The sequence below is a fragment of the Melanaphis sacchari genome, unplaced genomic scaffold, assembly GCF_002803265.2.
Source record: "Melanaphis sacchari strain LSU unplaced genomic scaffold, SCAv2.0 Contig159_pilon_pilon, whole genome shotgun sequence".
Taxonomy (NCBI): Eukaryota; Metazoa; Arthropoda; class Insecta; order Hemiptera; family Aphididae; genus Melanaphis; species Melanaphis sacchari.
This window is the reverse complement of record NW_020270721.1, coordinates 1,002,595-1,026,402: the sequence shown is the minus strand read 5'-3', so window position 1 is coordinate 1,026,402 and position 23,808 is coordinate 1,002,595. Positions and strand designations below refer to the sequence as shown.

General features: G+C 25.6%; 1 protein-coding gene across 1 annotated transcript; it reads left to right on the top strand.

Moving 5' to 3' along the window:
- Nucleotides 1-1,751: 1,751 nt before the first annotated feature.
- Nucleotides 1,752-22,791, top strand: LOC112592175 (talin-1-like). Its single transcript, XM_025336178.1, has 32 exons — nt 1,752-2,015; nt 2,117-2,252; nt 3,475-3,572; nt 7,324-7,453; nt 7,544-7,714; nt 8,308-8,450; nt 8,551-8,678; nt 8,738-8,906; nt 8,979-9,236; nt 9,309-9,385; nt 9,527-9,618; nt 13,555-13,643; nt 13,726-13,869; nt 13,934-14,042; nt 14,109-14,296; nt 14,369-14,629; nt 14,705-14,916; nt 15,004-15,164; nt 15,265-15,410; nt 15,497-15,719; nt 16,061-16,185; nt 17,185-17,310; nt 17,386-17,502; nt 17,842-18,027; nt 18,100-18,316; nt 18,378-18,505; nt 18,617-18,745; nt 18,856-19,101; nt 19,657-19,793; nt 19,889-20,044; nt 20,445-20,620; nt 22,200-22,791. The coding sequence occupies exons 2-32, from the start codon at nt 2,117-2,119 to the stop codon at nt 22,331-22,333; spliced, it is 4,812 nt and encodes a 1,603-aa protein (XP_025191963.1). The 5' UTR covers nt 1,752-2,015; the 3' UTR covers nt 22,334-22,791.
- Nucleotides 22,792-23,808: the final 1,017 nt, after the last annotated feature.

The following is a 23,808-nucleotide window of genomic DNA, read 5'->3' as shown; positions in this document are numbered from 1 at the left end:
TTGAATTTATATACACTTATAAAAATCAATAGGTATAGGTAAACATGTAATATAATACCGTATAATAATTTCGAACTTAGGGAATAAGCTATATATATAATAATATTATATATAATTTTTCCTAATTTAATTACTTATGAAATAAATTACAAGTCTTTTTATGCTACAATTTTACAAGTTACTATTGAGCCGGTCATTTAATAGAGTTTGCATAAATTTGACTTGAATAATCGATCATTGTCATCAATTTGTTCGTAAAAAATCAAGTCTCGATTTAGCAGATTATCCTCGTATAAATATATGAGGTTTTTATAAACACTTCGATACACTGTATTTAGAGTGGATATTCCGCGATATGCGCAATAGGTATATAAAGTTATAATGGTTATGCCGAGGTAAAAAACTTGCCCATAAATTCTTAGGTGAGGTCGGCCGGTTTGGATACTACAGACTACAGAGTTAGACCTATTGAGTTATCACGATACTGAAGATTATTTTATCAGTTTCATTTGTATAACAATAATAATAATAATTTTGTTTAAGTCACGCTATAGAACGTGGGCCCCTTGCCCCACTTAGAAATATATGGTGTTTAAAAATAGTACTTAGTCACTTGTAGTTATGTTTTTATGTAATATGTATTATTTAAACCGAGTTTTTAATGCCTTCTTATTCACACAGTAGTTTTGAACGTTTAAGTATTTAACTGTTTTTCATTAGGTACTTATTGATTTTAATTTCTTTGTACTTACAACCAACACTAAAATTAAAGTTACAAAATTGACACAATGTTTTGTATTATAGATGTTTAAACACTCTGGTATAAGTTATCACTCGCATAATCAGATGTAATCGTGAAGAATGTTTTAAAGAATTAAATTCGCTATGTTTGAGTTTAACAACTGCTGAAGGTTAATAATTGTAGTTAATTGACATTTTATTTGATATTTGCAGTATCCAATTATTAATTAATAGTTTATTTGGAAACAATTGATTGTGACTTATGATTCTAATAAAAAATTAAGTAGGTGCCGTTATTTTGCAATTCCTAGTAGGGTTATTTAATAAATAACTATACAAGCACGTTGGTAGGGATTTCAGACTCTAGGTAATATTTCATTTATTATTTAAATCTCTAGGGCAGGAGTCTTGAAATAGTAGTTTTCTGATATTAAACAATAAAAAATGACTAACTTCGATAATAATAAAAAAAAAACACATTCGAGATAACCGTTTTTTTTTCGTGGTTCGACTACTTTTGTAATTTTCAGGTTTACCTGATTTACATTAACTATCAGATTGTTTTCCATGACTTGCCCACCTATGATATTTACAGCATTTGACAAAGTATATCATATCGTGTACGTACTACGTGGGTATTTTTTGATAAAAATCATTGAATTCGTAATAATAATAATAATAATAATAGTAAATACAAGTACATTTTAATCATCATAAGGTTGTTCATATCGCGTGTAGAGACGATACTTCGCGACAGCAGTGCGCTAGTGTTCACTGTTCAACCGCGTAATCGTTTGCGCGTGCAAATTTATCGTGCCAAGCCGATAAAAAATATTAACAATAATAATAATAATAATAATAAAAAGACGGCAACGTGTGTTATTGAAAAGACGGCCTCCGTCGGCCGGGGCCACGCGTTCTATTTTTGGGCGCGCAAAGACGTCGTCGTCGTCGACAGATGTTCCGTTTCCGCGTCGTCGTCGGTACAATACGGGCGCGCGGTGGCCACGGCGGCCATCGAGCCCGCCGTCCGGTCGACGACGACGGATTCCTGATCGATTCGTCATCGCCGCAGCCGTTGGCTTTTAGGCCTGCAATAAAATAAAACATTTTTGTCTATTTTATTGTTTGCGTCGTCCGTCCCCGTGATCGCACCCGCACAAACGCGCACGCAGTGCCTGCCAACGCGTCGTCGCCGCCGCCACCGCCGCCCGAACGCTCTCAGCACATCCTGCCCTTTTGGGTAGCAGTACGTTGCGCCGGAGGACTACACGGTGGGTACCTACCCGGTTATCGGGTGCACGCGGGGTGATCGGTTGGGGCGCGAGTCTTAGATCAAACACTTATCGCGCCCGTGCACGTTTTACGCTTTCAGATGGCGACGCTATCGCTGAGGATATCCATCGTCGATCGAGATGTCACCAAAACGATGCAATTCGATCCGACCATATCGGTGTACAACGCGTGCCGACTGATCAGAGAAAAGATATCCGAAGCCAATCTAGATCAACGTGAGTTCCGTCTCAAAGTATATGTTCTAATAAATAGGCACTTATTAGATGTTATCATAAATGTAGACGAGTTAGGTAACTCAACGTCCCCTCATTAGTTCGTTACTCGGCCATGTGAGTGTTTCACTCCAAATGTGGTTATCTTGAAGTCATGAACTATAGAACTTAAAATCCTAGATATGTTACCCTTAAACCTATGTGTTATTGTGAAATTATAAAGTTGTGGTGAAATATAATAACAAAATTGTTCTTTTCTTTTTCAATCTTATAGTATCTCTATTCTTCTTCAAATATGCCATGCTAAAACTTATCAAATATTTGGCTCTCACTGTAAAAAAAAAATCGGAGAACCCTGCTCTGGAGGATAGCTAAGGCTAAACATTAAATATTATGTTGAATATTTTAATAAATTTCTTGTTTTTTCTTTAATCTGAACTTTTAAGATTAGAGCAAAACAACCATGTTTATATAGGTAATTTATCATTATTTTATATCTTATTTGATAAAAATAGCAATTCATTACTATAATATATACCTTTACAAGTTTATCATTAATGATTTTGATGTAAATTATGTAGGCGAAATATAAGTAACTACTATTTTTAGTATAATGAATGATTGGTTTTTGATATTAAATAGAAACAATTTAAAAATTAAGCGAAATAAACATTGCAGTTTCATATAAAACAACTGTAAAAGTATGCTTCACAATGCTGAAAACAGTATAAATACAATTGAATAACTAATTGACAAATTAAATACAAAATTTGTATATTTTTTTTTTTAATGAGTTTTTTATTCAAGTCTCAAAAAATGTTAGTCCATACAATTTCTTTCCTCAATTAATTATAAAATGCAGTTTAAAACTATGCACTTAAATTAATATCATTAATAAATGACAATTTGTTTACAATTAAATTCATTGATATAGACTCACCCATACTTGTAGTAGTTACCTAGTATGAATATTACAATGAAATAAAATGAATATATTTTTTTATTAAGTTTGGATTATACAATTATCCCATAATATATTATTCCAATTAAACATGGGCAATGAAATATATGAGAAAATATTTATGATGTATACATTTGCAATTGAATGTATTAATAAAAGGCTTACTCAGCATTATAAAAAAAATGTTTTTAATATGTGTTAACTCAAAATTTTAAATGTATTATTATGAGATTAATTGTTTTATTTATTTTTTAACTGTTTCAGCAAAAGATTATGGATTATTTTTAGCTGACGAAGACATAAAGAAAGGAGTTTGGTTAGAACCTGGACGTAATTTAGAATATTATATCCTAAGAAATGGGGTGAGTTGTCATTTATTTTTTAATTGAGTTGTGTTATATTTACCTACTTTTTTTGTCAGTTATTATGAATTTAAAAAAATGAACTCTTTTTTTTGATGAACCTATAATTTTGCATTGAGGTATACAGTTACACAGTTATACTCATGTGTAGGTACTCTTTGTAATATGCAATATAAATTTTTATATTTCTTTTTTTATTAGTATACCTTAATTTTATCCTTTGGATATTAATAAAATTTAATATTCATGGTATAAATGAGTATATCAATTAATTAAGCTCATTAGCAGTGCTGTGTTATTGGGTTTATAGAGTATGCATTACACACTGCCCTGGGCCTTTTGATTATAACTTTATTAAAGGCACTAGAGCTCTTAAAAAAGATAGTTAAAATATTTCTCTTTTGCTTAAAAGGTGTTTAAATTTTGTTTTTTAAGGACTCTTAATGATTCATGGTTTTTCTTTACACAAAATAGAAAAATCATTGCTATTTAAAACCTATACATTAGTGAAAATATGCTTAACCAATTTGATAATTAACCTACAGGTATTGTTTAAAATGAAAAATTGTATAAACGTTTCATTATAAAATTAATTTACCGTACCTGGATATCCCTAAAATATAGTAACTTTTTTTTGACATCGTCAACTTTTAAAATCAAAATTATTAGACATAGACATCTATAGATAATTGATAGACAGAGTTTTTAGAATACATTATCGATAGTGACTTTGATCTTGGGCTTAATTGTTGGGTAGATATTTATATTTTCTCTTAAAAAAAATGATTAATAACTTTAATCTCCTTGATTGTAATACTATTGGTCATTATCAAGATTGTCTTACCAAGTAGCAACTTTCTTTATTTTTTTCCAATATTTACTTAATATTTCTTTGAATTAGAACTTAAGAATTTAGAATCTAAGTTTTAATTTCACCTCCTGGAACTGAAGCAAAAGTTAATATCACAAACCAGAATACCTTTCTGATCTAGTTCAAGTACTGTTCACAGGAATAAAGATCTAAGATTTATGAAATTTTAGTTGTCAAGAATAAAACTTTTAAACTTTTAAAAGTTTGACTCAGAAATTTAAAAACAATGGAATGTGTATGCTGTATTTGATATTTATGGTTGTATGGACTAACTTAGTCAATATAATATTAAGTAGAATATCTGTCATGTGTTCGAAACTTCGAATTATTTACAAAAAAGCTCTTTGATGTAGCAATAATCATTAACTGAGGATAATATTTCAAAAATACTATATTTAATTCTATATTATAGATACCTACCATATTACCAATTCATTACAATGATCATTATCATTATTACTGAAGCTTAAAAAGATATTTTTAAGAATGCAATATATTTATAAGAGTTCAGTATATTAATACCATATATAATGACTTGTAACTAAAATATTAGAAAAAGAATTAATAATTAATTTAATTAACACATGATCTTATTAATAAGTAAAACACTAATTTAAGCTCAAATTTTAACTACCGATTATTTCCATAAAATTTTGTTGTTAAGTTATTATTTATCTGTTTTTTTGAACTAATGACAGAATATTCAAGATGTAGTTGAATATAGAGTGTTATTAAGTATGATCAGTCAATTTTATTTTCTGTTATGTTTATAAGTTATATTTATATTTTACAACGTTTTATAGAAATTTTTTTTTCATTTTTCCTGTAACATTGCATCTAAGTTTAAGTTTACTAAAAATTATATAAGTAACATGACTCTATAAGATAAATTTATAAGTTAAAATAAATGCTATTTTAAATTTTTAAATACTACATTCATTAAAAATCTACATTGATAGTATTGTAGACAATAATACAGAAAACATTTTCTTAGAAAAATAGATAATAGAAAATTAGTCCAATAGAATAAAACACTTAGGAAAAATAAGATTGTAACTATAATTTTTTTTTTAATTAGTTGTCTACCCAATGTAATTTTATGAAAAATTTTCATGAGTAAATTTGATTACTAATGATACCATGTATTATTTGTATTATTATTTATCTTAATGTATAATTGATAAGTAAGGACAAGAAATAATAACTATTAATCACCATTTGACAATGAACTAGTAGATAAATGTCTGTTCTATTCTCTCCTTTATTATTTATATATTGTCAATAACTAAATATTATAAATTAGGTATTGTCTAAAGTATGAACTAAGGTTGGAATCATTGATTTTTGAAATTTTTCAATCACTAATGTGATATGAAATTTTATAAAAAAAATTGATTTTGCATGCTAGAGCCGATAAACTTACAATAATGTACTCACATCTTACAGTTTTCCCCTTTAAAAAAATAAAAATATATTCAGAGGTACAGAACTTTTATTAAATAATGTGTGTTTAGGCTATTGAGTATAATAATAACCAAAAATATACAGAAAACTAAGTATTAAAAAAATATATTTATATATTATGCATATCATATGAATGCAAATCAATATTATTATTAATGATTAATAATTAAAATTATAGTAATACTTTTATTTAAATTAATATTTATAAGTAATTAATGTAATTTTATATTGATTTTTAGGGATATTTTTTTCTCTAAAAAATTGGTTATTTAATATTTTATTAAAATATTAAAAGAGGACTTTTAAATATAAATTTACCTAATATTTAATTTTAATTTTTCACAAATATTTTAGAGCTGGGTATGAAAAAATTCAGTTTTAAAGTTATGTGATTATAATATACTCATAAGTTCTTGAATGTATCAATCATATCTATAATATTAGAAAATGTTTATTTTAATTGTTTTTTTTTTATGTTAATGTATCTCAATATATATTTATATAAATTACTATATTTCTCTCTTAATAAAATTGGCTATAGTAAAAATATATATTCAAATAATTAACACATAGCAATTAAATAAGTCAATTAGGTACCTATATTTTTTAGTAATTATTTTATTTAATACAATATGTTTACTAAGGAAAATTATTTTGAAAATAATGTTATTTTGAGAATAAAATAAATTACTTTTACTAATCTGAGTTTAATTATGTACATATGATTTCATTTGTATAATGAATAAATAGTACCAAAAAATATTTATATTGTTTTGTTTAAGTTTTCCATTTTATTATTTATGCATACAAAAGATAATTAGAAGTGATAAATTGATTAATCTGTTATTAAGCGTACACAATATAACATGACTTGTTTTATTAACGTTCTTATGATTACTTTAATTTTTAAATGGATATTCTAAAAATAGATTTAAATAATTTGAAAAGTTATATCTAGATCAGCTTCTCACATTTATGATTTTATCTCGTATAAGTTATACCAAGGTGAATTTTTAATTTGACATGTTCAGTATTACCTAAAATTTAGCAACAATAAATAAATAAATAAATAATTAACTGAAAACATTGATTTAAACTTTAAAAAAAATGCAAAATTGCTTTCAGAATCTTTATAAGTATAAATTCTTCATTCTTACATTTGAACAATTAAAAAATCATCGTTTTTGTCTTTCCTTTATTCAATATATAAGATTTTATAGTGCTATGGTTTGTTTTTAGTTTTTCTATATGCACCTATTTATTAGTTTGTTGATGCATTGTTATGCAACAACATATAGAATAAATATGGTTTTGTTTATAAATTATTTAAATGATTGTGTATAAAATAGAAAAAATAAATTCCTAAATGTAATTAATTCTGTTTTCTTTATGGTTTTATTTTTTTTAATGGTTTAGGACTTGTTGGAATATCGAAAAAAGATGAGAACATTAAAAGTGCATATGCTTGATGGAACATTAAAAACTCTTCTTGTCGATGACAGTCAACCAGTAGCAAATCTAATGGTTGTGATTTGCACAAAAATTGGTATGAGCTTAACAATTTTTATGTGTGATAAGTTATGTTATTTTATTTTGACTTAAATATAACATTGTGATGGAATTTATGTATACTTAGGAATTACCAACCACGATGAATACAGTCTTGTAAGAGAAACTCCAGAAGAAGAAGTTGAGAATAAAGCTAATTTTGGAACATTAACATTAAAAAGACGAAAAGAAGATCGAGAACGTGAAAAAGATGCTAAAATGGAACAATTGAGAAAAAAATTAAAAACAGATGATGAAGGTTAATATACAGTTTAATTTGTATTATTTACATTATCACTATCAATTTATTTCAAACCTCTTTATTATACTCCTTATCAACCGGGTCTCAACTTTATTACATGTATATTGTATATTGTTTACTTATTTATTCCAAAGTTTAATATCTATTTTTATATATTGTGTGTTTCAAATTTAATATTCAATAATTTCCCTTGTGTTAGTAATGCTACTAAAATTTAAGTATTTTATTTTAAAACAATAACAACCAAATAAATTTTCTTACCTACATTAATTATTAAATTTTAATGTAAAATATACTTGCTGTATCTATGGAACGCATTGCAAATACAAATTTGTTTAAAATGAGCAAAAATAAGTTTTAAAATAAGTATTAATTTTTATTCAAATTCAGGATCATTCAATTGCTTTATTTTTAAAAACTTGTTAGTATGTAGCAAAATATTTTTTTACTTTCCCGGTAAAATTATTCTTACATAGGTGTATACATTTAGAAAGTTACTATTTGCATTAATAATTTTAAAGATTTGTATGTGAATGTTATGTATCTGAATAGTTTAAAAAATTTTATTAAGTGTTGCATTATTATTTTAGTCAACTGGGTTGATCCATCTAAAACTCTTAGAGAACAAGGCATTGATGAGGGTGAACCTGTATTATTAAGAAGGAAATTTTTCTTTTCTGATGGTAACATTGATTCCCATGATCCAGTACAATTAAATTTATTATATGTTCAGGTAATTGATTTTAGTATATTATATTTTATTAGTTATATGGCACATACAACTAATACATATTAATAAATGAATTGATCTTGATTTGTTTTCGAATTTGTAGGCAAGAGATGCAATTTTAGATGGAACACATCCAGTAACAGAAGAACTTGCTTTACAACTTGCTGGTATTCAAACACATATTCAGTTTGGAAACTATTGTGAAACTAAACACCGACCTCCATTTTTAGAGTATAGTTTATTATTTATACTAATTGATAAAATAAAAATAAATATGTATATTTTTTTAGTTTAAAGGAATTTTTACCTCAATCTTACACAAAAATAAAAGGTATAGAAAAAAAAATATTTTCTGAGCACAAAAATCATGTAGGTTTATCTGAATTAGATGCAAAAGTTCTTTATACAAAAACTGCAAGATCATTACCTACTTATGGAGTAACATTTTTCTTAGTTAAAGTATGTTGCAAATATTTTTGTTTTAATATTATTATTTATTATATTTTCTGAAATAATAAATTTTATTACTAGGAAAAAATGAAAGGAAAAAATAAATTAGTTCCTCGTCTTTTGGGAGTGACAAAGGATTCAGTTTTACGTTTGGATGAAAGAACCAAAGAAATATTAAAAACTTGGCCTCTAACAACAGTAAGGAGATGGGGAGCATCTCCAAATACATTTACATTAGATTTTGGGGATTATTCAGATCAATATTATTCTGTACAAACTACGGAAGCTGAACAAATACTTCAATTGATTTCTGGTTACATAGACATTATTTTGAAAAAAGTGAATAAATACATTTTAGTTATTGTAAAGTGAAAAGATTATTTATTTATACATTTTTTTTTTTTTTTACAGAAAAAGTCTAAAGATCATTTTGGTATTGAAGGAGACGAAGGTTCTACTATGGTAGAAGATAGTATTTCACCACTTAAGTAAGTCTTTGTGTGATTCATTTATTACTAGAATAATTATTTTCTAATTTACTAATAAAAAGTTTTGTAATTTAAACTATATTAAATTACTATTCAGTTCTTTCTTTAAATTAAATTATGTATAAATCATTGTTGTTTTAGGGCTACAATTTTACAACATGAAAGTAGTCAGTTTGGAAAAGTAAACACTGAATCAGTGGCAAAACCTGCAGTAATGAGAGCTGGAGCTGAAGGTGAGTTAATTTTGAAGATTTATTTCAGAAATAAAATTAAAATCACTAAATTTGCACCAGGAATAATGTTAATAATCACATTTCAAATATTACTTAGAAGCTTATAAATAGTTTATATAAGCTTTTATTATGCTTTTTATAAAAATTTTATTAGTTTCATAAATTTGCAAATAATATAAATGTAATGTAACAAAGATTTATGAAACATAATATTTTAATTTACATCTATAGTTTTTAACTAACATCTAACCTTTAAAATGTATTCATTAATAAAATGTCTAATATTTTATAAGTTAATATTTTACACTAAATATGCTCGCTTCAATTTTAATGATTATAATTCAAATCTATTCTGCTTTATTCTTGATCATATTCGTAGAATTTAATTTTTAATCCGCCATCAAAACTTTGATTAAATTGACAAGTTTATACTATTAAGAATTAAACATACAGAAGATGATAAATAGTTTAAAAATTGTAAATGTTCATACTTCATAATAAATAATTTAGATGATTAATATATTCGTATATTATACAACGAAATGATCTAGGTGAAAGTATTTTCTTCGTTGTATGTGATCTATTTTTGTTATTTATTGATGATAAATTTTAGTTTATCAACCTTGGGGTGTATCTAATATCATGTTGACATAAATAAATGTATAATTGAGCAATAATTAAATTATTTTATAATGGAATTTACTGTATTTATTTTTCATATATTAATAAATTATAGTATGTTTATCTTGTTTAATTACAAATTAATGAATATTTAATTTTTTTTCTAGAGATTAAAATTAATTGATCTATTTTTTCATTCATAAAGTTTTACCAATATTATTTTAAAATATTCACATTACCTAATAAATATTACTAGTTATATGTATTTTAAATTAAATTAATTTTAGTTTTTTTTAAGATAAATTCATCATGTAAGATTTTATGATTATTTATATCAGTCTGAAATTATACATTCTTCTAAATATCATTATTTTGGTTATGAGTGCTTATCCACTGAATCCCCTTAATATATTGGCCACTATGTCTGATAGTATCAGAATTTTAGATTTTTATGAACACTGGTAGTTAAAACTTATTATTTATATGCCAGATGACCATAGGCTGTAACAACCATATTTATTTGAATATGTGAATATTTTTTGTATTGTTGGATTATTAACAAATATTTTTTGATAATGGTTTAGAGAAGAAAATTTTGCATTAAATGATATATCAATTGCATTAAATAGATTATGCTATTATAATGTACATTATGTACATTTAAAATTATGTTAAATATTATTATATTATATATATAAAAAAAAAAATAATTGTAGTCAATGTTTTTTAATTTATCGTATACAAACATTGTAGTTAGAAGTTTCAAAATTTTTAGTTGATGTGATAAAAATGTATTAAATATAAGTAACCATTCATCATTATTAATGTTACAAGAAACTAATGATAAAATAAAGTTAAATAACTATTTTAACCTCAAAATTTTTAAAATAATTACAATTCTAACTTCATAACAATTAATCTATTACAATTTAAAAATTTAAAAATATTCAAAAATCTACGCCTGACTTTAATAGTTAATGCACTATATAATACAAATATATGTAATATGTATATATTTATATTCTTTATTGAATTTGAGTAATGTATTGAATTATAATCAAAGTAGATATTTATTTATACAGTCAACAGTTTATTACCATATAATTTACATTGATTGGCTTTATAGAATTTTCAGTAATTAATTTATACAAATTTTTAGAATTTAAAAGTTAATATTTATTTTAACAAAATGTTTCCTTATTTACCTACTATTAAAATCAATTACATTGGCCAAAAGTATTATATTTTTAACTTAATTATTATATATTTTTTTATTATATTTATACTATTATACAATTAAAAGTTTTATATTATTTATTTGAAGTATTTAATTTTCATCAAAATCAAATTTTATTCTTGAAAGTTAGATATTAGATTTCATTTTTAAATGTTTTTGTTTAATTTTTATGGAAGTATTGTCTATATAGACACATGAATAATTGCGAGTTTAATTTATTTGCTCAATTATTAAATGATGTAACTCTAAAAACTGTAAAAAAAAAAAAAAACTATGCAACAGAAGAAAATTGAGAATATTTGAAATTAACTTACTGTATTTAATGTGTTTAAAAATGATAAAAAATATAATAGGTACATTGTTCAAAACTTTGGTGTTATAGGAGTATATCTATTATTCTTTTTGCCCTCTAAACATTAAATACAATTTAGAAAAAAAAAACATGTTTTATTCAGGAATATAAGGAATATAGAATTCATGGCATCGTGTTAAAAATATACACCGTGATGCAGACAATCTGGAGCTTTAAAGGTAATATTGATTGATTATCAATCAATGAATGTATATTTTACCATTTCCTCATTGTTATTCATTTGCCCTCTTCAGTTGTATATTGTTATGTGATCATTATATTCTTGTAGGTTTCTTCAGAACTATTTTTTTCTAAAAATTGTTGATATTTTATACATCCATTGCATACATATATATATATACATATCTGTAGTTTAGTGTGAATATTGTATTTTATATTTGTTATAATATTCACAAATACTTTAAACTAGTAAAAAGACAGTATGTTTCAAGAATATGAGATCTATTGAACAAATAAATATTTCTATGGTAAGCTTTTTTTGTGTGAGTAATTTTAAAATTTAATATGTTTTATAATTTTAATTTAATAAAATATTAACATTTCTAAAAGTTTAATTACTAATTAAATAAAAATATAAATTATATAGATTAAGGATTGAGGAAACATACTGTATATTCGAGTTGAAGTTCTTAGCAATTTTTAAACCCATTTTTTAATATAAATATTTTATTAGCAATGCTTGAGGTATAATCAGTTGCATGATTTTTTAATATTTTAAACCAATTTAATGCATGTTTTTTACTTAGTAGTTTAATTACCAACTTGAATTTTTTATTTATGTTGTGATTATGTGATTGTTATAGTTAAATCTTTATAATTTATTATTCTTTTCATGATAGGCTTTTTAAGAATAAATATTTCTCTTTAAAATGCCTCTAAACAAACTAATTAAATATTACATTGGATAATCTCAACTAAGTGGCTTTTCATTTTACAAATTTTAAAGAAAATTATAAGAGTAATTTTATATATATTAGGCCGTCTTACAGTTAAATTAGATCTAAATGGATATTACTCTATAGTATTCGTATAGGAAATGTACAAAAGAATATTTAAAGTATTCATATTTAAATGTCATTAATCTATTTTGTGACCACAAAATAATATTTTACTTCTTGCTTAAATTTACAAATCTTATTCAATTGTAACTTACAATGCTTACTCCGATTTTTAGTTAAAAAGAAATTGAATTCTCATCAATTTCAAGGGAACCACCAAAGAATAATCAAACGTTTTTTTAGTTAATCAAATATTTTAGCTTAATAATTTTAAACCAAATTTATTGAAATTTAAAGGATGAACTTAAAAGATAAATAGTTTTTGTTTTAAAATACAATATTTATGAGCTCCCTTCACTTCATTTGATATACACATTTTTGCTATGTGTCTTAAATTGTTCAGTAATATATTAATGCATACAATTAAATGATTGATTTTGATTTGTCAGTAGTTGAGTTTATTAGTGCAAATTTAATATTTTTGAAGAGTTAATATATTTTACCCATAATAATTGAATACATTTTTTTTATGCAAGGTCATATTTTACTATTGTTGATCATATAAATATTTTACTTATTAAAAAGAGTAGTAAATTGTGTTATTATTAGCTTACTATTATGTTTTGTATTCTCATTAAAAATTTGTAATATTTTAGTTGTGTGATTCATTTTTAACTATTATTCTAAATAATTAATTTTGCATTTAGGTGCTCGTCCCTATGGAATGGGACACGTGGGAAATCCTCAGTTTACAACAGTTAGTGGACGAATAAATGTATCCCATACACCATCAGTGGTATGTTCAATTTGTATTACTATTTAATATTAGGCTGACATTATACAAATTATTATAAAACAATATGTTTGTGTCTGTGTAGGGACCACAGAATAAACAAATTAAGGTATTGAGTGCACCACAAAAAGCATTGTGTATGACAATATCAAATAGTCAAGAAATTATAACTACTATTGAAAAAGAGTTGATATCAAAAGCTGTTATTCCTGAATTTGGTAATGATGCAGTAAGTATTAATCGTCTGTTAAGTCATTCTAAAATTTGAAAAAATTAATTATTTATATCAACAGGCTTCAACTAAATTGAAAGAGACTACAATAGACTCAAATAAACAAAATATCAGTTCTCAGATTGCAGCTATGAATGCCGCTACAGCTCAAGTAGTCACCTTGACTTCAGGTAATTATTACATATTTCTGTAGTTTATTTTATTAAAATAATTTGATTTTTTTTTAATAATTTCAGGAGATATTGACTATTCTAGTGTTGAGCAAGCTATTACATCTATTACTACAAATTTACCAGAAATGAGTCAGGGTGTACGTGTTTTGGCTGCTTTAACCCCTTCTGGTGATCATTTATTAGATGCAGCTCGTAAATTGTGTTCTGCTTTTACTGACCTTTTAAAAGCTGTCCAACCTGATTCAAATACTGTATGTAAAAGTTTATGCCTAGCAGTATATAGCCTTGTGAATTTTATTTTTATATTTGTATGATTGTTTTAGGGACGTCAAAATCTACTGAATGCTGCTAGTAAAGTTGGTGAAGCTTCTCAACAAGTATTGACACAGATCGGTGATGATGGAGCTGATGAATCTCGTGACATTTTATTGAGCTTGGCTAAGGCAGTAGCTAATACAACAGCTGCTCTTGTTGTTAAAGCTAAAAATGTCGCAGCAACTGTTGAACCACAACATCAGTCTACTGTTATTAGTGCCGCAACTACTTGTGCACTTACAACTTCACAGCTAGTAGCCTGTACAAAAGTATATTTCTTGATAACATTTTAATTAAGTTAGTTTCATTATATATATATTCTAATAATTTGATTGATTATTTAGGTTGTTGCTGGTACTGTGGAAAATCCAAGTTGCAAAGAACAGTTAATGGCAGCTGCTAGAGAAGTGGTTAATGCAGTAGAGGACCTAGTTTCAGTGTGTAATTTAACTCAACATGAAAATAATAAACATTTATTACAAGAACTTTCGGACGCAGCATATCAAGTCACTACTACATTAAATCAATTACTCAATAGACTTACAAGCGCATCTAGGTAAATATATATTGTCTTAGATATTGATCATACACTTAACTCATAGACTATACAAGATTAAATATTTAATTACTAACAATTATACAGAGCTGTCGGAGAAAGTTTGAGTAATTTGGTAGATGTTTGCACTTCGCCAGTTGCCAAAGAAAAGAGATTTAACACTGAAAAAACTTTTCAAGTTCAAGAATATTCAAATTCATCCAATGACACTGGTTTTATTGATCAGACCAATTCTTCAAATAATACTGGTAATTTAGTTACAAAATATAGTATTTATTGTCAAAATATTCAGATTAGTAGTTAATATTGTAATAATTACAATATGGATATATTTTTAAATTATTACAGGTGACAATTTGTTAGATATTTCAACTTTGACAAAACGCTATGAATATAATCATGATACTCAGATAAATAATCAAAATTATGGATATCATAAGTCAACACATGATTACCAGTTGCAAAACACAATGACAGAAATTGAAAAGCAACAAGTATGTTACTTATTGTTAATATTACTAATATTAGTAACTTAAGTTTTATTTTTATTGATAATTTACTTATTAATCTGTAAACATAGATATTGCACAAATTATCATCTACTGGAACTCGTGGTACTCAAGCTTGTGTTAATGCAGCCAGTACAGTGTCTGGTATTATTGGTGATCTAGACACAACAATACTCTTTGCTACGGCTGGGACTCTCCATGCTGAAAATGAAAATGAAACATTTTCTGACCACCGAGAGAATATTTTGAAAACTGCTAAAGCATTAGTAGAAGACACTAAAACTTTGGTTACTGGTTAGTATTAATTTAATTTAATTCTCAAGGATTATATTGTAAATGATAATAGAAGTTTTCATGAAATATTTTCTTAAATGGAATCATTATATAATAAATGAAGTTCACTTAATATTTTATTTAAACTTAATTTTATTTGAATATGGTATTAAGTTTTTAAATAAAAATGTATTTCATATATAATTATGTTATTAAGTATTCAAAGAATAGATTGTTTTAATTGCTTTTGAAACATTAAAAATTTAAAGTTTAGTTTGTAGCTATAAAATAATTTTACAATTCTATAATTTGATTAATATTATACATTATTTTATGTAATTTAAATTATAAATGTGTTACAGGTGCGGCTTCCTCACAAGAACAGCTAGCAGTTGCTGCTCAAAATGCTGTTTCTACTATAATACAATTGGCTGATGTAGTAAAGTTTGGTGCAGCATCTTTGGGAGCTAACAACCCAGAAGCCCAGGTGAGTACATATATTATAGTATCATTATTATGGATGTGTTACTATCATTTATAATATAAAATTTAAATTAAAAAATATAATATGTTAAATACATTTTTTATTAATTTTACTTAGTTTTTCAATATTGTTTCGTAACAATAGAAATAATATTTAAAAGAGTGTCAGATCACTATTTACACAGAAACTATTTGTTTTTGATTTTAACTTATATACAACTTAGTAAATTTCCTTCACCAGAATCAACTTTGTGTTATTAGCCTTAATGTTCTAGTGAGTTGATTTATTATCAAACTTAAATAAAATTATGAACATTATCTACGTTTATAGTTTAAATGTTCGATTTTTTGTGCAAGATATGAATATTGTATGTATTACAAATAAAAAATGTTTATATCTAGCTTAAAAATTAAAATATTAAAAAAAAGTCAATGCTTAGAAACAGACAATGTTTTTATCTTTAAATTTGATGATAAGCCAATTACTTACTGATTCACTCTAATTGTGGACTATCTTAATTGTAGCTAACAACACAAAATTGCTTCTACTGTACCTGTATTTGTATGGAGATACCATATGTGGTATAATGTCCTTTTCAATAAATATATAAACTTAGCTTAGTTATTAAAAATATTATAAATACTTTATTACTATATATTACCTCATATATATAAAATTAACACATACTGTAAATCATTACTTATGAGTAATAACTTAGAATTATCAATATTTAATTAGCCATTATCGTCTTGGATGGTAACTTACATACTCACTTAGATCATAAAAGTTACACTCAAGCTTTGATTATTTTAAACATGAATTTTGGATAATTTAATCAATATTGACAGTTACTCCAACTTTGCTTAAAATAGATTAAAGCAATGATTAAGTTAAAATAATAAATTTATATCCTATTTTTAAATTTTAAAGATGACTTGTATATATTGTAGTGTGAATAAATAAAATAATTTTTATTTTTTTTAACGTTTAATTTGTTAATAGGTTATGTTAATTAACGCTGTGAAAGATGTGGCTACCGCATTAGGGGATCTAATTCAAGCAACAAAAGCTGCTTCTGGGAAAAATATCAATGATCCATCAATGAATGAACTAAAAGAAAGTGCTAAAGTAATTAAACAAATTAAAATTAATATTAATTGAGAATACTAAATCTAGTAAATTACACAATTTGTAAATTTTCAGGTAATGGTGACAAATGTAACTTCACTTTTAAAAACTGTAAAGGCAGTGGAAGACGAACATACACGTGGAACAAGAGCTCTTGAATCAACTATTGAAGTTATTGGCCAAGAAATTAGGGTAAAATTAACATTTTTGAAATAAAAGAGGAATAGTATTAAGTAGTTTAAAAACAAATAGTGGTCATAATTTTTACTACTAATCAGAAAATGATATGATCTTTAATTATTTTAATATGTTTTTTGTGCACAATCTTTTAAAGAGTTCAAGTTAAAAAAATCAACACTTTTTGTTAATCATATTACTCTTACATTAGATTTTTTTAAATTAATTGTAATGAAAATTTACTTTAAAATTAAGTGAAAATTTTAATTTAGATACTTTTGACTGCACCAAAAAAATAAAATAAAAAAAATAATTGTCTATTTACGAATACTATTAAATATAATCACATTTTAGGCTTTAAATTCAACTGAAACATTCAAATCAACAGCCACTGTTGAAGAGTTGTTACGTTGTACAAAACCAATTACAATGGCTACAGCAAAAGCTGTTTCAGCTGGTAATAGTGGTAAACAAGAAGATGTTATTGTTGCTGCAAATATGGGACGTAAAGCTATATCAGATTTATTGACTGTTTGCAGGGTAATAAAATTGCAGTTAAAGTTTTAAGAAACATTGCTAAATTTTTGTTTTTGTTAATGGCTTGTTATTCAGGGATGTAGTAATACTATTGAAAATGCTGATTTGAAAGAAAGAACATTACAAGCTGGGTATAATATCTCCCAAGAATACAGAAAATTGTTACAGACTGTATTGTTTATAATATCTAAACCAAATTCAAGTTCTGATTCCAAGCACATGTTACAAACTATTTCCCGTATGATTGCACAATATGTTACTGAATTGATATCTGTAACTGAAACCATTAAAGGTAATAAACTGCAATATTTTAATATTTAATATAATGTTATAAATTATGTGAAATCATTTAGGTAATGATTGGGTAAGTCCTGAAGATCCTACTATAATTGCGGAAAACGAACTATTGGGTGCTGCTGAATCTATTGATGCTGCTGCCAAAAAACTTGCCAGTTTACGCCCCAGGAAATCGATCAATGTGGTAAAATTACTGAAAATTTGTTATTTATAAAAAGCATTACTATATTGTAATGAGATGTTGAAATTTTGTAATAAATTATTTTATAAGAATATATTTGTGATTCATGTTCAGGAAGCAGCAGATGCTTCATGGAATTTCGATGAAGTGATTTTGGAAGCAGCTAAATCAATTGCTGCTGCCACATCAGCACTAGTAAAAGCAGCATCAGCTGCTCAACGTGAACTAATAGATTCTGGAAAAGTAAGAAACTTGCATAATAAACCTAAGTAGAATTAAGATTATAATAAGATTAATAAATATATTTGTATATTTATGACAAACGATTAAAATGTGTTCACTAATCTAAATAGGTCAGTCGTAGACCTTTAACCAGTTCAGATGATGGTCAGTGGTCAGAAGGCCTGATATCAGCTTCTCGTTTAGTGGCTGCTGCCACTCACAGTTTAGTGGAATCAGCAAATGCATTAGTGCAAGGGATATCTAGTGAAGAAAAGCTGATTTCGTCAGCAAAACAAGTGGCTTCATCGACTGCACAATTGCTAGTATCATGCAAGGTTAAAGCTGATCCTGATAGTGCATCTACAAAAAGATTATTGGTAAAAATACTTACATGATTTTCCCAAGACATATTTCAAAACTTATAGTGTCTCACGGAAGACATTGATGATTTATGTATAACAAGTTGCATAATTTTAAATAAAAAATATTTTGAAAATAATGGATTTGATTTTCAAAATTGTACATTAAAAAAAAAAAAAAAATATTTACATTAAAATAAATAATAGTTTATTATTTGTTTGTAAAAATTTAAAAGTATGAAATAATTTTTTACTTCAAATTTAAAGTAAATACTCTATTCATTTAAAAACAGACTAACTACATTAGTTATAGTTAATTTTTAGCTCTAAAATTGTACCATAAGTAATAAGAACCAACACAGCAGAACGTTTAAATTAATTTTCTATTAAATGTTATAATATTGTTACATCCAATAATTGTTATGACATATCACATAACACCTATATAGATCTATGAATTACCTTTGGTTGCTTTTTAATTTTTATTAAAAATTCTTTAAACAATGTTCATATTAAATCTTTTAAACAACGGCTGTAAAACATCCTTTTAACTTATTTATTATTTATGATTAGGCGGCTGGAAATGCTGTGAAACGTGCAACAGATAACCTGGTTAAAGCGGCCCAACAGGCCATTCAAAACGACGAAGAACGAAGTCTGGTTCTTAGCAAACGTATGGTTGGAGGAATCGCGCAAGAAATTAATGCCAGGTATTCACTCGATAATGAAGTTCATCATCTATTCTTATTCATAGTTTCTTAAGACTTTGATTATAATTATATGTGTTTTATCTGTATTTGAACAGATCAGAAGTATTGAGGATAGAACGTGAGTTAGAAGAGGCCCGTCAACGGTTGGTTGTTATAAGGCAAGCTAAGTACAAAGCTAAAGGCGATGACTCAAGTCCTACGGAACTGTTGGAAAACGATTCGTCATTCGAACATCAATTAAATGGCAGCAGGTAAATTTGGATAATAATTCGCTGTAAAAGTTTTAATTGTATTTCTTTATTTTTTTTTCCGTTGATGTTGTCTGTCGTATTTTGATTATTTTCATTATTGTCGTCCTTAAATGCTGTAGTATTATTGTTTGTAAATTTTTAGACTGTGCTGTGTGTTAAAAACATGACTAATACTTGATTCAATCAAAATATGGTATAATTTGTGTTTATGATAGAAGAACAGCGGTGTTTACAACACTGTATATTAGGAGTTAGGATGATACGTAGTGTGTACTTTTTTTTACCACATTTCCTGTATATCAAATTGAATAAACATATCAAAAAGATGCGATTTTCTACAGCAAACCACTTGTGCATGATAAATATTTTATTGGTAAAACATTGGTGATATATTTTATAGAACCTCTGGTGATAACTACGTCAACAGTAGTTTGGACGAAAATGGAGATAACATTCAGGCAAATGCCTACAACGTGTACAAGCTCCTCAATAACTCGAATGATCAAACTAGTCTGAATACTTTTAATGAAACGTTCCACTCGGGTACAAATAAATTGTACACGTACAATTCAGCAGGTATACCATATAATTATAAATATACTTCATTTGATGGAGAAGGGTGATAATTTGGTGGACACTGCTGTCACTATCGAGACTATATTTATAAAGCTTCAAAAGCTTAAACGCTGGTTTCCATTGCTTGCTTTACCCTATTGTGTCACTGCTAACGCTTACTAACTTTTAATGATCTTAAATTACTGATTTCTTAGTTACTCTGGACAAAGAAACCAATAATATAACATGCAATCGTGTGTAATAATAATCCACAAAAATATACAATTTAGTTAGAAAAAAATATAGCGGAATTAATATATATTTAAATCTTGGTATCAATTACATTTACTTAGCAAACATTTACGGTGAGGTGAGATTGACTTATTTGAAGTTACCCCTTGATCTCTTTATCTGCTATTCTATTGTAAAATAGAAATTATAGATACTTATTACCATTATGTCAATTTGTTAATGTCCATATTTCTATTGCTGGGTTAGGTTATGTAATCTTTGAAATGGGTTAAATTTTGTGTTTATAAAGTTTTTAATCTAAATCTAAAACTAACTCATAATCATTTCTGTGTATGAATTCATTTTTTTCTTTGTTGTATAAAAGTTGTATCTATAAAATAAATTTTAATATCTTGTTGTACAGTGCACACGACATATCATATAGTTATAAAAATAAATAAATATATATTTTTTACTATGGATTACGTTATCATTACAGAAGTGATATGTTAATGCTATTTGATATTACATTATTCATTACCTTATTGTTCCGTAATTTCATATACATGTTAGTATACTGAATATACAACTTAACATTTTTGAATCTATAATGTACTATAATATATGGTGTTTCCTAATATCTGACATTTTACAGTAGGTATCAAAACTGTTTCAAAAGCACAAATAGACAAGAGATATGACTAGGTTATTGTAAAAACTGTGGCGTAACAATCCACTGATTTACTTCATGATTAGTTTTAGATTACCTGTGGGTTAGGTGATGAAAAAAATAATATCTTATACGAGTATTATGCCAATAATACAGTTACACTTTTAATCACTTCTATGCGCCATATGTCTTCCTTTTCTTCTTATATTGTTAGTCATTTTACCCAATGATAATTTATTAATTCACTATCATAATATATAATTGCCTATATTTATTTCCTTAAAATATGACCAACTGCAGTAATGCTCTTTAAGACTTAAGTAAATTTTTACGCTTTACACGTAGAGTTACTCCATTAATACTGTATGAACAATTGCATCACTGATTTATACTTAAATGTTAAGAAGGCCATTGACAGCAGAAAACTTTATGAGATTTGATGAGGTTCAGTTGTAAGATTTGAAATTATTATTTTAATAAGTTTAAAAATATAAATATTGTGATTTTTTATAAGTTAGTATATGTTTATGAACATAATATGATGTTAATTTCAAAGAATCCATTCTTTGGAGGAGAAGGCTTTGATTTTTAGCCACTTTCTAAAAGCCATTAGTGCACCCCTGATAATTTTAGTATTAACTTGTTATAATATATATTTGTTTGATTATTAATAAAACTAATAGGTTTTTTATTTTTCAGGCTCGAGCCCCAAAAATGTGTTTAATAAATCTTCCTCTTTAACCACCAAGAACAATACAGTAAAGTATAATTGTTCATCTACCATCAGCAACAACACAACAACGACTACCAAATCATACACAGTCAATGAATGAGAGCGTCAGAATTATTGTCGTTATTTTGCAGTCACATCTATTTGTACATGATGATGTTTTCCTTTAAAAACTTTCTGCTCTCCTCCACCTTACATATATGCACTAATTAATTTACACAAACACAACAAATTTATTGTCCAGAGCTTATAATGCAAGTATTATTTCATATTTATATAAAATAGCACTAACAACCTTGTTTGTATTAGATTCAATTTATTATTATCTAAACAATTTTGTTTTGTAACCTAACGAGACATCAAAATATGCACAAAACATCTTAACTCGTTTTTAACATGTTGGTTCCTAACATAAGTACATTATTATATATTTTTGTATTTAAAATTTTTATTGACACCAAGTATTTGTAGTAGTAAACAAAAAAAAAATAATAATAATCACTACTTAATATATATATCACAGTTAGAACTATAAAAATCTCACTTTCTAAAATTCTAGTCAATTAAATCATTCGATGAGTAATTGTTTTAAGTTTTACTATCTTATCTCAATATTAACATATCATTGTATTTCTGAAATTCAAACTAGGTTTTTCAAAACTAGTCTTTGTAAAAAATGACTAACCTTATTTATGTACCTTTAAATAATAATTGCTAACTTTCAGTGGGGAGTTTGTGCTAACATTTTATATAAATAAAATATATAATTAATATCCTATTTTTAATAGCCCAACAGCATTATAAAATTGTAAATATTATCCAATAAGTATTTACAACAACAAAAACATCGAAGTTTAACGCTCTGTAGACATAGTTATGTATTATGATAAATTTATAAAAGATAATATATTATATATATATTTGTTAATAATTAAAGGCTGTTTCAACTAACTAAAGTTTTAACAAAACTAACCACCATATTTCATGAAATACATATTACAATTATTTTTGTTATTAATTTAAATGTTTTGAATAAATATATCAATAAAATTTTGTTCTTTAATTTCTTAACTTAATAATTTAAAATATCATGATTTTTTTATGGAATTTATGGATTTAAATAGAAAACTATACTGTATAATTGTGACATATTCAAGTAAATTATTTATCTAATCTAAAGCTTCTGTAAAAAGAATAGTGTGTGATTGAAGATCGATCATAGTAATTAATAATTTTTATAAAGAAAACAAAGTAATCGCTTAATTACAAAATTTTAGTTTTTTTTAAACATATTTTTTGTAATATACTTAAAGCACTAGAAAATATCTGCCCTTATACATCTTTACATGTCACAACACTATAATATTAGTGGATAATGGATAAACTATGATTGTTGGTAAACTTAGTTGGTTTTGTTAATAAATATTAGTAGAGACACTTAATAAATTGTTTCTACTCAAAACTGTTAAAACTATAAATTATTGTTCATTTTTTTTTTTTTTTATGTAAATTTAGTTTGATTGAAATATTTAATTATTGTTTCATACCAAATATGAATTATATTTATTTTTGTATTTT

Excerpts from the sequence above, each read along its gene's own strand:
- LOC112592175 (XM_025336178.1), top strand. The coding sequence starts at position 2,117 with ATGGCGACGCTATCGCTGAGGATATCCATCGTCGATCGAGATGTCACC. Across the intron at positions 15,720-16,060 it reads CACTAAAACTTTGGTTACTG|GTGCGGCTTCCTCACAAGAA; the intron begins GTTAGTATTAAT and ends AATGTGTTACAG. Across the intron at positions 18,028-18,099 it reads ATTTATTGACTGTTTGCAGG|GGATGTAGTAATACTATTGA; the intron begins GTAATAAAATTG and ends CTTGTTATTCAG.